Source organism: Canis lupus, chromosome 9 (assembly GCF_003254725.2).
Source record: "Canis lupus dingo isolate Sandy chromosome 9, ASM325472v2, whole genome shotgun sequence".
In the NCBI taxonomy this organism is placed as follows: domain Eukaryota; kingdom Metazoa; phylum Chordata; class Mammalia; order Carnivora; family Canidae; genus Canis; species Canis lupus.
Window position 1 is genome coordinate 23,335,770 of NC_064251.1, and position 15,402 is coordinate 23,351,171.

Genomic DNA, 15,402 nt, shown 5'->3' on the forward strand with positions numbered 1-15,402 from the left:
TTGTCTAGGTTTTTTTGTTTTGTTTTGTTCTGTTTTGTTAAAAAAAAAAAAAAAAAGACAAGACATCATGGCCAACTGGTAGGTCCCTAAGTCTCCTTCTATCCAGTCAAACCAGAAATGCCTGGAGGGTAGTAGGGAGGTATAGGAAGGGAGGCAAAGCCACAGGCGGTGAACCACTGGAAGGATGGAGTCATCCTGATGACTTTGTGGCTATGACCACAAACAGGGAAGGATGCAGGACCCCAGGCAAATCCTTTACCCCCCAGCATGTGTGTCCTCTTCTCCATCAGGCACATGCAGTCCAACTGTGCATTCTTTCTTCCTATTCAGAGATGGGCCCCTGCTCCCCAGCCCTCTGTCCTGTATGGCTTCTTCTAGCCCTCTTCCCTCCCCCACACCAGGGCCTGGGCTGCCAGGCAACCAAGCAGATGGCACACCAGACCCAAAGGTGGGCTTGTCTCTATAGGTCCTTCCCACTGGAGGGACCTAGAGAAGAGAAGAAGGGGAGCCTGGCAGGCTTGAGTTTGGGAGTGAGTCTGGGACTCCTGCCCATTGAATCATCTGCCACTCCACACTTTCCCTATGGCCTCCACCCTCTGACTAAATTGAGGGGAATGACAATGGTACAAGGTACAACAGTCAAGGTACATGACTACTTTCCTCCTCTGATTCTGGAAAAGAGACTTCTCTTCCCCAAACTTGTGCTCAGCTTATAAGAAATGACCCCAGATGCCCAAATCAGAGAAAGTCAGAATAAGAGCCCCCAGGGCTAAAAAAACCAGAGCTGGCATGTAGTATGTTGTCAATAAATGTTTTAGAACGGCTGGATGAATGGATGAATGAATGAATGAGTCCACGATCAATTTGGAAACATACCAGGGCTCCCCATTGCCACTCTCAGACGTCTCAGGCTACCTAAGACCAAAGAAGACACCCCTAGGCTTTGGCTCACCCCAAGGGCACACCCATGCGTGCGTGCACACACACATACACACACACATACCACAGAAAGGGAAACTTCTAGGCCAGAGACAGAGCCAGGACTCAGACCCAGGCTCCAGGTCAGCTCTGTAGCCTCTAGGGGATGGGGACGGCAGGGGGCATTGAGCCCCCTGCCTCCTGGCAGGGCTCACTCGCGGAAGCTGTCAGCCAACTGGTGGCAGTCCAGCTCCCCTTTTGGCTCCAGGCCCCCTGGAAGCTTCACTCCTGTTTTCCGGTCCACACACCAGCACTTGCCGCGCTGCCCATCTAAGGCCGGGTGACACTGCCAAGACAAGGGTGTGAGAGGTCAGTTCCCAAGCAGCCTGCCCCAATCCCAGCCCAGCCCACGTCAGATAGTTGATTCAAGATGGCCTGTGAGGGCAGAGGCTCTTTCATGAGCACAGACCCTCTGAGCTCATGGAATAGAGAGATCTTGGCCAAAAAGTAAAGGTTGTCTCAGAGGTCAGCATTGGTCTAGTGATAAAGGGCTCAAGTGTCAGAACTTTCAGTGGGATAAAAATTGAAGGAAGAAAACACATAGACCTGTACAACACAAAGAGTGAACCCTAATATAAACTGTGGACTTTAGTTAATAATGTATCACTATTAGTTCTTTAATTTGTAGTACCATATGTACCATGCTAATGCAAGATGTTAACATGGAAACCTAGGGGTGAGGAAGTAGATGTGAATCCTGTACTTTCTACTCAACTTTTCTGTAAATCTAAAACTGCTCTAGAACATAAAATCTATTAAATTTTTTAATGAGTAAAAAAGTGTTTTTAAAGGATTTTATTTATTTATTTGACAGAGAGAGAGAGCACAAGCAGGGGTAACAGCAGAGGGAGAAGGAGAAGCAGACTCCTCACTGAGCAGGGAGCCTGATGTAGGGCTCCATCTCAGGACCCTGGGATCATGACCTGAGGCTAAGGCAGATGTTTAACTGACTAAGCCACTCAGGTACTCCAGGAAAAAAGTTTTTAAGAATTAGAACAAGAAAAAAAATTTTTTTTTAAATTAAAAAAAAAAAGAATTAGAACAAGAATGGGTACCTGCGTGGCTCAGTTGGCTGAGCACCCAACTCATGGTTTTGGCTCAGGTGATGATCTCAGAGTTGTGAGATCCATTGAGCCCTACATGCGGCTCCCCGCTCAGCAGGGAGTCTGCTTGAGATTCTCTCTCCTTCCTCCTCTACCCCTCCCCAGCTCACTGCACTCACTCTCTCTCTCTGTCTCTCAAATAAATAAATAAAATCTTTTTTAAATAGGACAAGGATGAAATTGGTGTTGGGATAAAGCTTGCAGGTATGTTTGGCACTGGTTTGGGGGGCCCTTTCTGGTCCTCCACTCATTGCACACCACCCATAACCTCTCATGCCATCCTGGGATTTGCAGACTTGGGGGCAGCCCTTCTCCTATCAAGGCCTCTACTGGTCGAGTGGCAGCCCACTTTGTGGATCTGTCAGTAGAGCACGGAGTGGGAGAATATATGTGTCTATGCCCACCAGGAGCTGGAGAAAGACCCAAGCCAGGACTCCCCAGGCCACACCCAGCACAAGTCTCTGCCCAGATGTGCCACTCCTCCAAGTGAGCCCTCCCCTCATGGGTCAGAGATGGTCTGAGGCAGGCCAACCTTGCTGAACATCCTAGCCTCCTGGGGGGCTTATCAGAGGAACCCACGTTGCATGAAGGAGTATGGAAGCTTCTGCATTCACGTTTTCTCTCCTACTCCACTCCTTCTTCTGCTTCCATCCAGAGCTCCCATCCCAAGCTCCCATCCCCAGCTGTCAGATCTGACTTCACCTCCATCCTGGCTGTACCCCACGTGGTTTGGTTACTCAGCTTGGTGGAAGGGCCAGGCTGAGTTTCCTCCTTGACCCTTTATGACTTAGACCCTTTATCTCCAAATGAAACTAGAAACATTCTATGGCAAAGAACTACTCATAGGATGGAGTACAGTACAGGGAATGAGAGAGTGCTGGGAGGTAGAGAGGTTAGCAGGAGTGCTAAATGGTGAATCCAGAGGTGATGGAAATAGCCCTGGATAGGGAGGCAGGATAGCTGGTCTGCCATTAACTCACTCTTTGGGCCTCAGTTTCCTCATCTCCAAAATGAGTGTGGTGGGCAAAATAAACTGAGGCTTTAAGTCTGGGGGAGGGTTCCAGGGGTTAGGTTTGGGTTGAGAGGTCTCTCCTCTACTTGAGATCTCCATCCTGGACTACCCTATGGAGAGACAAGTAATGCCCCAAGAGCTAAGGCCAGGACAGGCAGGGATGAAGACCCACCTGCTTCGGGTGGAAGTTGCCATTGCGGTCGCAGTTGGGGATGGGGATGATGTAGAGGTCCTCGTGGGTGCGGCTCTGTGAGGCAGCCAGACGCTCCAGGGCCCGGTGCAGCTCACTCTGGCAGGAGCCCTGGGGCTGGAGGAAGGGAGAATGAAAATGCTTAGCAGAAAGGAGAGAAGCAGGAAGACCAAAGCTAGGGGTTGAGTCAAGACTGAAAGCCGAGAGGCTGGGCAGGCCCCAGTAGATTCAGGGGACCCTGGTGGGCAGAGCAAGACATTGCAGAGAGAATATTGGGCCAAAGAGCTTCCAAAAAGGAGGGGTGTGAATGGAAGGGACTTTGTGGGGGAAAGAGGTTGTGGAAACCTATGGAGATGGTTGGGAATGGAGTGACTTCCAAGCTGAAGGGATAGCTGACATCATAAAATTAACTTATGGAACCCAGGCGGGATCCATTAGAACCGCAGATCCATTAGAACCATCCATCAGAAAGGACATTAGCCAGATGCTGGGGCAGGGTCTCCAGGCCCCCTACTGCGGCCAGCATTAACCCTTTAGTTACTGAAAGACTCTGCATGGAGAAGCCAAGAGAAGGGCTAAGAAACACCAGGTGGCTTGGTGTTTACTATTTACAAACGAGTACAGAAATATTTCAGTACTTAACAATCACTTCAACTATATCAGTGTATATGACTGATGACCAGGAAAGGAATATCAAGGAAAGGAATGAGGATTCTCTGGGTCCTGGGGATGTATACCAGGTATGTCTTGCACACAGTAGGCATCCAAAGAATGTCTGCTGAATGATCATAGTCCAGATCTAGTGTGGGGAGGGTGGGTTGTGACTGTGCACAGGTGCATTTGTAGGTCAGAAGTCCTCACCACGGGCCGAGCTTCCTCCCGAGGCACCCCGATGACCTTCATCTTCCCCCCACTGGTGCTGCGGTCTCGAATTTTGGCAAAGTGCTTCTGCAGGCACCTGCGGTCGTGGGCGCTACAGGGACTGAAGCTGTTGTTGGGGTGGTCACCCTCATCCTTGTCTGCAGTCAGGCCGAGATGGGAGAGAGGTCAGCACTGGGAAAAGACAGGGCAACATACCAACCCAGCCTCCCCACCTGCTTTCTTCTTGGGGATTCTCTCTACCCTGGCTCTGGGAGAGAACAGGGTACCTTAGGGTGGGGGGGGTGAAAGCAACACCCTCCTCTCCTCCCCACTCTCCTGAGATTTCCTCAGGAGAATATTCCTCTTAAAGTCTTCGCCTTGTCCCTCACCCCACCCAGTCCAGCCCTCAGATGAGTCATCAGCTGCAGCTGCGCAGACAGCAGGAGAGTCCCCTGGGCCCTGCAGGGAGGTCTAAGGCAGGCAGGGGCCTCCCCACCAGATCTCGCACCCTCCTCCATTCAGGTCCTCCTACCATCCCCACTCCATCTGCTCTCTCTTCCTGTCTCCTTTCCTGCTCTTTTCAGCATCTGGCTGAGCCAACCAGGGGATCCCCAGATCTGTTGGCTCTGCCGCCCCTCTTCCACATGGCCAAAATCAGAGTTTCCATGAGTGATGAGAAATCTGGCCCAAAAGGCTCTCCCCATTAGCTGAACAGGAGAGAAGGAGTGGGAGTGGGTGTGTATGCATGCATGCAGGCATCCGTAGTGTGTGTGTGTGTGTGTGTGTAACACACTGTGTGGCCACAGAACTGAAAATATCCTCACACCTCCCTTCAATTCCCCCACCTCAACATCTCCCATCCTTGGATCTTAGACCCCATTCAAAGTCCATGTCTATTGTCCAGCGCCAGGGCACTGGGGAACTGGAGATGGGGGTAGTGAGGCTGGACTTGTGCACTCTCCCTGGGATTTCCTGAAGATTATATCTGAACTCAAGAACAACCCAAACTAGAAGTCCCAGAATTGTAACCACTGCTCCAAACCTTCAGGCAGCAAAAACTAGAATACAGGATTGAGCTGGAGAAAGAGATTGCAAGACCTCTCTGCAGATCAGAGTCACCTCTAAAATGCTTGGGTTTGGCAGCTCCCTGCCGGCCTGAATGCAAAGCCCCTGCCAGCATTCCAGATGTTGGCAGCCAGACAGAAGGTTACATCTGGTTTGCGTCAGGATTTTTTTTTCCTGAGGAGTTAGCAGGTTCCTCCATGCATGGCAGCAGTCCCAGAGCTGCCTCTGGGTCAAATGGTATTTTTCCGTCTAGCCAAAGTTAGTTGGGGGGTTAGTTCTCTTTTTATTCTCCTAGTTCTGGTGGTGTGGGGGGAAGCAAGTAGATACAGGAAAACCAGGCAAGGAGAAATCTAGACTTTCAGAAAGTCTTTGTCAAGATTCCATGCCAAAGGTTATTTATAAAATTGAGTCACCAAGGATGGGAAGAAGGTGTTGTCATGAGTAGAGGGCTGGTTTAGAAAGAAGAACCAAAGGTAAGGAATAAATGGAGCAGATAGATATAATCTATCCTTTTGCATATTTAACATCCCAAGAAGGACAGTCTGGAGGGTACTCCAGTCTCATTGACAACATCAAGTTCTTACAGGTCAATAAAGGAGAAAGCACTATAGCAAGACCTCCTAATCCTGTGACAAAAGATGTGAGTAAATTTCAGAAGACTAGGATTGTCATGGTGACCATAAGAAGAAGGGCCAGGGGCACCTGGGTGGCTCAGTGGCTGAGCATCTGCCTTTGGCTCAGGGAGTGATCCTGGGGTCCTGGGATTCAGTCCTGCATCAGGCTCCCCGTGGGAGCCTGCTTTTCCCCCTGCCTATGTCCCCGTCTCTCTCTCTCTCTCTCTCTCTCTCTCTCTCTCTCTCTCTGTGTGTGTCTCGTGAATAAATAAATAAAATCTTAAAAAAAAAATATGGACCCCAAACCCTCAGTCTGAACCAGAGAAAATATCTAGGATCCAGGCTTTTCCCTGTAGACTCTTCCAAGGAACCTTTCTGGCCAAAAGGCCCAAACTGGCCAGTGACCTCTGCCCCTGCATCCACCTTGCACAATACCATAAGACTTTTGGATGAGGTCACAGGGTTGCAGGGGTGTAGGCTGGAGGTAGATAATGGAGAGGAAGAGGAAATGGAAGACCTAAAGGAATTAGAGCTAAATCCTGGAACAACAGAGGCTAAGCTGGAACATGAACAAAAGCATCAACATTCTACCCAGAAAAGACTGGAAGGGATCAAAAGGACTCATTTGCCACAGCCCATGATGCTAATTTGAGGGGCACTCTTGAAACCTGAGAAAAATTTTGGTCTTTCCTTTGAGTTTGCTTTTCCTTTCACAACCATAAAGGGAAGCACTACTTCTCCCAGTGACACTTGTTCCTTTGGTAAGTTGGCAGAATGTTCTTAGGTTTGAGAAAGATGAGCTTTCTAACAATCGGAAGTAGAGAACCTCCCATCCTGGAAGTGTGACCCAGCAGGGTGGTAAAGGGCTCAAGAACCTAGAGAGACCTGGAGTAGAAATTTAACTGCAACTAGGCTTTCCAACCTTGAGTTTCTAAGAGTTGAAGTTCACAAATGACTAACACTTGGGGGTTTATTAATGGATATATAGAATGTTTATCTCTTAATTCAGGAGTATCATTAAGGAGGACAAGGAGAGGGTGCCTGGGTAGCTCAGTTGGTTGAATGTCCAGCTTTTGGTTTTGGCTCAGGTTATGATCTCAGGGTTGTGAGATCAAGCCCCAAGTCAGGCTCTGCGCTGAGCACATAGTCTGCTTGGGGTTCTCTCTCTCCCTCTCCCTCTTCTTCTGCTTGCATGCACATTCTCTTTCTCTCTCTCTTATTAAATAAATAAAATATTAAAAAAAAAAAAAAAGGACAACTGGGTTGGCTCACTGAAACCTGGAGCTGCATGGGCCACAGGGCAAGGCTGGAAGCATAGTTTATACTCTTGTGTGGGTAGGGCCCCATGACACACTGAGGGGATTATCTGGGGAAAGCTAAGCAGGCAGCATGCCCGGCCTCCCCCTCCTTGGTTTCCCCACTTTTTTTGTTGTTGTTAGGCAAGCTTCCTTTTTTATTTTTTGAAGAACTGAAGAATCCTACAAGCCTCCAAAACACACATATTTGAGTCCAGATACTCATCAATGCCATACTTGGACCCCTCTTGCCTGAGGCCAGACTGCTTCACCCCACCAAAAGGGCACTCCACGGAAGAGTTCGATCCTTCATTAACACCAAGCATGCCAACTCCCAGCTGCTCTGCCACTCTCCAGATCTGGTCCCGGTCTGTCCCTGACTCGTGTCTAAGCTTTCGAGAAGAATACACCAGATAGAGAGAATAGCTGCTTACTTACTCTCATGGAGACATAGGTACACAGACTATACCCATATCTGCCCACTCAGACACAGGCCAGGACTCAAGAACCACAAACATATACAAACAATCACGTGTCCAAGCACACACTGGTCCCCACATGCACACCCACATGCACTCAGGCACTCTGACCCTGCCCCAGGGAGAGACACAGACCCAGGGCAGGGCACACTGCCTGCACCATAACTTGTTGACTTTCCATTTAATCTGTAACTTTTCCTTGCCCAGCCTTGCTTAACAGGCCGACTAAGGATCCACCCAGGATCCACCCCCAGGCTCTGGGTTTGGGAGGGTGAGGGTCGCAGCTTTGGGCCTCTGAAAATGTTAACCTACCCATCTCCAAAACTGGCTAAATACTTGCTACTTCCCTGCTTACTCAGGAATTCCAGCCACCTGGTACTGCTCACCCAGGGGGGTGCCTCTGGAAAGACCCCAGTCCCTCTGGGTCCCCCCAGAGTCATACCTAGCCCCTGAAAGATCTGGCTTTCTGACTTCCAAAAGGCTTATTTAGGGGGTGGGGCTTCCACATAAGCCAGATCATCTCCTCCAGCCCCTGCTCCGAGTTGGGCCAACAATATGCAGCTAAAGGCAAACCCTGGTCTTTGCTCTAGCAACTGAGGGTAAGGTGCCCAGAGAAAGAAAAGCACCACTGGCTGAAAAGTTCATGGTCAAAGCTAGAGGATTTCCTCTTTCTGGCAGCCTGATTTCAACCCCATGATTCCTCCTCAACCCCAGTCCCCTTCAAGACACCTCAGGTGAAGCTGTAAGGTGGGTGGTCCCAGCCACCCAGACACAGGTGTTTCAGCCACAATTTGGAGGCTCATCCCCCTACCCTACAAGAAAGGCCTTTTCTTTCTTTCTTCCCCTGGACTCTGCCTAGAGAAACAAAGATCACTCATGCCAGGTACCCAGGCCGTTCTTTAAGGTCTGGGTCACAGGACATCCCCCTCACCATTGTGCCATGCTGCCAGCCTCAGACTGAAGGAAAGCTGGCCTGTCCTTTCCATGTTTATAAGAGCAAGAAGCACTGAGTTCCTCCCTACCCCTCTCAACTCCCTTGAATGTTCCCCCTACTTTGCTCAGTTGCCCTAATGCCCCTCAAAGTCCCAACATCAGAGGAGGATTTAAGCGTCAACTGAAATCTCCTCAGCTTCTTCATCACCCTCCTCATGATGGCTCCAACTGACAGAGCTCTTACTCCATGCCAGACACCCCAAGTCTGTGAGGCAAGTCCCGTTGTCATCTCCATTACATAGATGAGAAAATGCCAGTAGACTGGGTGGAGGGGAAGGAGGACAGACTTATCCCTGCAGCTCCTATGTCTTTAAATGGAAAGACTCCTGATACCCGAGGCACCAATAATTCTGGCTTTGCCAATACTAAAGAAAAAATGTTAAGCAGCCATGCTCCTCCCCCCCGCCTCCCCCAAGGCACAGAATTTCTGGGAAGGCCTTGTTCCCATGACATGACTGGATTCCCAGTACTGAAGTAAAGGGGACAATATTTGCTGCGTTGACTAAAAATTAACCCAGTCTGTCTGTTCCCTAACCCTGTCCCAGAGAGACCCAAGAGCACAGTTTAGGAGCTCCCCAGTCCAAACACTGATCTTCCCACTGTCCACTCCCCCAGATTCCAAGAGTCAAGGGTCAGTCCACTGATGCAGAATTGTGGACTTCTGACGCATGTGTCCCACCCCACCCCCACCTCTGGGGGCCTGAGCAGTGTTAATCCACAACCTTTTCTGGCTCAGAAAGCTGGGACAGCAGGGGTATGGGAAGGTTAGGGGGGCAGAGGCTTAATATGGAAGGAGGAAACCCCTCAGTAGGCAGCTGGACATAGCAAGGCCAAGGGAAGGGGCATGCCAATTGGCTGCCCTCCCCCAGTCACCTGCTGAAGTTTAGCTATAAGAGGAAAAGGCAGAAAGAGAAGCCGGATACCCTCTGCCAAACTATTCCCAAGGCAAGAGGAGTCTAAGCCTTGGGACCAGGAGGGACAGTGGAAGGCTAGAAAGAATAGCAGGGATAAGCCCTGACCTCTGGCCATCTTGTCTCACCAGAGACCCTGCAGGGCTGTTGTACAATTCTAGGGGGCACCTTTCACATGGTGTGGGGGATGCTTCTGTGATGACTAGGAGATGAGAAGGCATGGACACAGCTTGCCGAGTAGGTACCTAGTTTCCCCAGGATTCTGCAGGCTTGCCCTTTCCCTCTGCATACCCTGCATGGGTGGAGGACAGGCAAGGAGGGAGAGGTGGGTGTTAGAGATATGGACCCTGTAATCCCAAGAGGATATAAAGGCCGATTTACATGATGTACACGGGACAATCACAAACTTCATACCATTTCCCCCAAAGCCCCTAGGGGATTAGATTTTTCTCCACTATAGGATGATGTGCTCCTACCCATCCAGGGAGGAAGGGGTGCTTAAGACCCTCTGAGGGCTCTTCTGCCCCAAGTTCATATACTGGGAGAGGAGAAGGCTAGCACTCATCCTAATCTGATACCGGATACATACCCATTGGCCGGTGGAGGATGGAGATACGAAGGGAAAGAGGTCCCATTATACTCAGGGAGCCCAAGGGCTCAGCCCTCACTCCCAATCTGGTCTGGTACCAGTGCTCCTCCCCTCCCACAGGCACTGGCATCTGTGCCCCAGGATCAAGGCCTTACTCCCTCAAGATGCCCTCTCCTCCAGCCCCCCTGATTCCCAGATGTGCCGGGTGCCAGACTGGCATTTCTCCTAGAATGTTTTCTGCTGACCCATCTCTCACTGCCTAGGGACAGGAAGGGCAGAGAGGCCTGAGGCCCAGACCCCTGGGGTCCACGTCCTTCCTGTTTTCCCTGCATCCTGCTTTCCTCCGCTAACAAGCTGCAGAGGATTGAGGAAGTGGAACGGTCTGGGACCCAGGGCAGGAAGCTTGGGGCCAGAGTCCCAGCATCCGGACTGCAACAATGGAAGCTTCAAGCCCCAGGAAAAGAGACAGACACAGACAGAGGCACAGGGAGAGCAAAACAGAGTCAGAGAGGGAACAAGAAACAGAGGCAGAGATGCAGAAAGGCTGACAGAGAGAGAGATTCCAAAAGTAACAGAGAAAGACAGGAACAAAGGCAGAAAGAGAAACAATGACAGAGACGTGGAGAAAAAGCCACAGAAAGGGGCTGAAGAGAAAGTGAGAGAAGTGGGACCACAAAAGCAGAAAGGGAACAAGAGAAAGAGAAACTGATAACAGGCCAAAGACACTGAGGAAAGGAGAGCTCCGGAATGCTGGTAGTGAAACTAGAGATTGAGAGACACAGCAGGAAATAACAAAAGAATAAGAAAGTATGAAAGACTGAGAGCGATTCTAAGGAGAATCTGAGAGGCTCACTGAGAAATGGAAAAAGAGAAAGTGTAAGAATGAGTTTAGGGCAAAGGGCCTTCTAAACCTCTCCCTCTTCCTCTCTCTCTCCCTCTCCCTCTCCCTCTCCCTCGTCTCTCCCCCGCCCCTTCTCCCGCCTCCCCCTCTTCCTCTCTCTCCTTTCTTTACTCCCTATCCCACACCCGTTAGGTTTCTATAGCGCTGGGCCAGGAGCCAAGACTTGCTTCTCTTCTGCCACCTCAGACGACACCTGCCAGGAAAGAGGAACGGGGTGCCCGTGTACCAGGGCAGGATGAGGCGCCCAGGCCTGACAGAGAGACCTCTGTCTCCCCAGTGCCTCTCAAACAGCAAGGTGAGCTACCCAGGGGCTTTGGGGAGGGGCAGTGTCGATGCTCCTCACCACCAAAGCCCCTCTGATCGGCATGTCCCACTCCACCCCACCTCAATGTCAAAAGGCCAAGTCCTGGCTTCTTAAACCCCTGGGGTTTCACCTGTGGCCAGGATGAGGGGAGTTCCAGGATCAAGAACAGAAAGCCACCACCACCACCATCCCCATCCTCTAGTTATCTGACCCTAAGCGGCTCACTTGCAGGCTGCTGGCTGGACCAGGTCAGGTAGTGTTCCACTCGTGCACCATCAGCCGGGGCTACCATTGAGCCCTCTCTTCCCAAATAGGCACCTCTGGGAGGTTTGAGATGGAAGGCTGGGACAAAATCTTCCTTGCTGGTGGCAACAGGCTGCTAGGGACTCAATAGCAGTTTCAGTGGGTGAGCCTGTCCCATGCCAGTCCACCCTGCCAGGTACCTGCCTTCTCTTTAATTCACGGGAGATTTTCAAGGGCTTTCCCAGACAGCCTGAATGGGGAAGGGGCTTCTAGGAGGAGAGAACACTAGAGAGGGCATGCAAGGACAGGGGCACCTTACCAGAGGGCTGCAGGCTCTCCTGGATGGCCTCGATCTCCGACAGCTCCATGCACACGCCTTGCCCGTGCATCAGCGTGTGCAGGGGCTTCTCCACCCCCCGGGGCGGGTAGCAGCGCAGGCCCGAGCCGCAGCGAGGGGTATACACCCCGCAGGGCATCCCCTTGCCCAGGGCGCAAGTGGCGCAACAGCCGCAGCCCGGCTCCCGCACCAGCTCCTCGCAGCCCACGGGGGGGCGGCAGCGCGCCAGCTTCTCCTCGGAGCAGGACGGGCAGTGGATGGCTTCGTCGCCCAGGCTCGGCCCGGGCCCGGCGGCCAGCAGCAGCGCGGCCACGAGGCAGAGGGGCAGCATGACCGAGCTAGGACGGGGCGCGGGCGCGGGCGCGGACGCGGGCGCGGGCGCGGGCGCGGGGCGCGGGAGCGGAGAGGGAGAGGGAGAGCCCGCGCTCAGACTGGCGGCAGGGACACGCGGCGACAGCGCCCGGCGCTCCTGGAGGACTCGACCCGGAGGGCGCGGGGAGACGGGGCGGCCCCGCTGGCGGACAGGGACCGAGCCAGGGAAGTTAGCAAGCGGGCTGGAGGGGAGCGAGCCTGGCCGCCGAGGCGCTGCGCCGCATCCTCGGCCCGGCCCTGGCGGCGGGCGGCGGGGGGGCAGGGGGCTGAGCGGCTGCCCGGGACCGGCTCCCCCGGACTTTATACCGGCCCCTGGCCACACCCCCAGCGCCTTCCCAGAGGTGGGGGAGCGGGGGCGCCGGGGGGGAGAGGGAGAGGCGGCCGTTAGGGGGAGGGGGCGCTGTCCTGAGTCGCCGCCGCCGCCGCCGCCGCCGCCGCTATAACATCTGAAAGTCCTTTTCTGCCGCAGAAGGAAGCGGCGCAGTTTGGAAGCCGTGGCAGGCGCCGAAAGCGCCTCTGAACCGGAGCCTGGGAGGGGAGGGAAAGGAAGAGGAGACGCCAAGGGGCTGTTCTTTGGCCCCCTCCCCCGACCTTGGAGGATTCCTTCCCTACCCCGCCGGGGCGGCTGCAGCCCCGCCCCCACCCCACCCCCAAGAACGCGACCTCCTAGCCGGGACTGCTAGTTCGGCGGATTCAGTCTCCCTGGCCCGAGTCCTTTCCACCCTCCTTCGTGCTTCCAGTCCCAACCACTGGAGACCAAGTCGAGTGAAGTGGGGAAAGGGAAGCAAGCACCTATCGAGGGACCCAGAAGGGCCTGATGGCCCTAAGAAGTTAGGTTCTCTTCCCACTTGCCCTTCCAACTCCTTCCCCCAGCCACCCACCCGCGAAGCACGCGCCCTGGCTCCTCAGGGCTCATCTGGGTCCTGGTCCATTCTGCCTTCCTGAAAACTGAATCAACTGAGCTGGAGAAGGAGGTGCCCAGCCTCTTCTTCCTACCTGGATGTTTGCCTCTACTGCCCGACTCCCTCCCAGAGGAGGATTGGCTAGGGAGATTGTCACTCTCAGTGTGCAAACTGTGCATCGCACAACTCCAGGGGGCACCATTTCTCTTGTAGTCATGGTAGGTTTGTGTAGCTGTTATGACAGTTTTCCAGCAGATGGCAGTCAAGCATTTCGAGGTAGGGATGCCTTTTTCTAATTCAGCCAGCCGTTGCTATTTGGGCTAGTATGTCGGCTGGCTAGGCCCTCTGTGAGATCCTATTGGTTGGTACCTGTTTACCCCACTCTTGCCTCAGTCCTGCTGGGATCCAGAGGGACCCTAGAGTAACATTTGAGCAGGGATCCATCTCCTAGGATCTCTCTCTGGTCCCCCAGGTACTCATCATCCTTCCCCACAAAGGTTTCTCTGTCCTGGAGCTGGTTTCAGGGTAAGAGTGCCTGTCAGGGCACAATCCGTGACCCACTGTGGATTTTTTTTTTTTTTTTTCTTTTGGCTTGACTTGGCTTGGCTTGGCTTGGCTTAGCCTAGAAAGCAGCAAGGCAGCCAAGCAAAAGTGCAGATCAGAGACCGTTTTCCTCCTTCCAGCTTCCTCTCCCAGGGCAGCAGTCTTTCAGTCTCACAGTAATTAGGCCCTTTCCTACTTTCTCCAAGTGTAGACTTGTCCAGGTGAGAGGAGGAAGAGCAGAGCAGCTAGCTGAACTTGTAGGGACAGAACCAAAAAGTTGCAAACTGACGGCACCTACTGGCAATCATCGAGACTGCAGAAGGTCTGGAGAGTTCTGACCAGTGACAAGATTCTGGGATTCTCTCCCTGCTGTCTCAGAGACGTACTGGGGTCTCTCCATCTTGGAGTAGGGCAAACAGAGCCAGAACCAGATTCCTCATATCCCTGTGGAAAGCCCAGCCTGTTCCTGATTCAGAAAACTTCCCCCAGCCCTATCCCCCTCTATCATCACTGAACCCAGTTCTGCCATCAGCTTATTGTATGAACTTGGACGCCGCTCCTTGGAGCTTGAATGTCCTGAACCATAAAATAGAGGTAGGTCATCTCTGTCTATCCTGCCTCTTGAAGCTCTTGTGAGAGTAAAACGGGACCAGAAAGGATGATTCTGATACCAATGCCAGACTTGCCTCATAGACAGCAAACCTAGGAGAGCTACAGGTGCTGAGACATGGAGGAAGGAGTGCCAGGAGAGGTTGGGCTGAAGACAAAGAACCTGGAGCCGGAGCATGAGTGCAGGTGAGTGTGGGAAATTCGGGAAAGGTTCCAGGTAAGACAGGTACCCAGACCTCTACCCCAGTATCCTTCATCCATCTGCTGGTGCCCATCTGTCCCCCAACATCACTGTCTCAATGAAGCAGGAAAACAGAAATAAGTAGGCCATCCAAGCACCCCACCATCCATGCAACACATATTTACTGGACACTGATTGTATGCAGGCTTTGTGCTACATACTAAGGACACAGAGAGGGCCAAGATCACTCTCTGTCTTCAAGAAGCTCACTGCCTACTGAGGGGAAAGAGGCATACAAAAAAAATGAATCTAAGAAGTGTGCAGGTGCCCTGGGAGGTGCCATATAGGGCATTGTGGGGACCCAGAGGCACAAGTAATCAGTTCTACATCCAAGGCATGGGAAGACTTCATGGGGAAGGTGACTCATGAACCAATCATCTTCCATGCTTAGAGGAAAAAGCACAGGTACTAGCATCAGGTCCACCTGGATGCTAATCCCACCTTTGCCACTGGACTCACTGGGGAACCTGAAACAAGTTTCTCTGAGCTTCACTCTCTTTACCTGGAAAATGGGGCTTTGTGATAAAGAAAGAAGGTGAGAAGGGGAGAAAGAAAGTAGCTTGTGCAAATCCCCCAGCCTACAGTGGGCACTTAGCATTTATTCCTTCCTACCCTACCCTGTTGGAAAATATAATTCTCCGCAGAGCTGGAGAGCTCCCAGTGCCAGGACCTCTGTTCCCCCCAGCAGACTGGAGACCCTCAGAGGACCGAGTTTAGTGTCCTGCCTGGGCATACTGGTGTCCAGGAGAGGCTACATAAAAGGCATAGGATTTGGAGTCGACCTGGGTTCAAGTTGCAGCACAGCCTCTTAAGAGCTGTGTGACCTTGGATACCCACTTAATGTCTTGAAAGGTCATTTC

General features: G+C 52.4%; 1 protein-coding gene and 1 long non-coding RNA gene across 4 annotated transcripts in view; one reads left to right on the plus strand and one right to left on the minus strand.

Moving 5' to 3' along the window:
* On the minus strand, positions 1 to 12,520 carry IGFBP4 (insulin like growth factor binding protein 4). The gene is made up of 4 exons (XM_035721381.2): positions 11,858 to 12,520; positions 4,145 to 4,302; positions 3,266 to 3,400; positions 1 to 1,264 (listed from the first exon to the last, which is right to left on the minus strand). Exons 1-4 carry the CDS (start codon positions 12,204 to 12,206, stop codon positions 1,130 to 1,132), a joined length of 777 nt encoding a protein of 258 aa, XP_035577274.1. The 5' UTR covers positions 12,207 to 12,520; the 3' UTR covers positions 1 to 1,129.
* The window catches only part of LOC112655077 (uncharacterized), a 6,198-nt gene continuing 1,099 nt past the window's right edge, over positions 10,304 to 15,402 (plus strand). Inside the window, exons 1-4 of one of the 3 annotated variants that reach the window (XR_007412881.1) lie at positions 10,306 to 10,966; positions 11,178 to 11,286; positions 13,904 to 14,286; positions 14,386 to 14,487. This is a non-coding gene — a long non-coding RNA (uncharacterized LOC112655077). Of the gene's footprint in view, positions 11,287 to 13,903; positions 14,287 to 14,319; positions 14,488 to 15,402 lie in introns of all 3 variants that reach the window. The other 2 variants (XR_004819026.2, XR_004819027.2) reach the window with 2 other exon arrangements.

What these genes read in the sequence shown, in the direction of transcription:
- IGFBP4 (XM_035721381.2), bottom strand. Translation starts at nt 12,206, where the DNA reads ATGCTGCCCCTCTGCCTCGTGGCCGCGCTGCTGCTGGCCGCCGGGCCC. An exon ending in GGAGAGCCTGCAGCCCTCTG is followed by an intron (nt 4,303 to 11,857) that starts GTAAGGTGCCCC and finishes GCCTGACTGCAG; the next exon opens with ACAAGGATGAGGGTGACCAC. An exon ending in GCAACTTCCACCCGAAGCAG is followed by an intron (nt 1,265 to 3,265) that starts GTGGGTCTTCAT and finishes TTGTCTTGGCAG; the next exon opens with TGTCACCCGGCCTTAGATGG.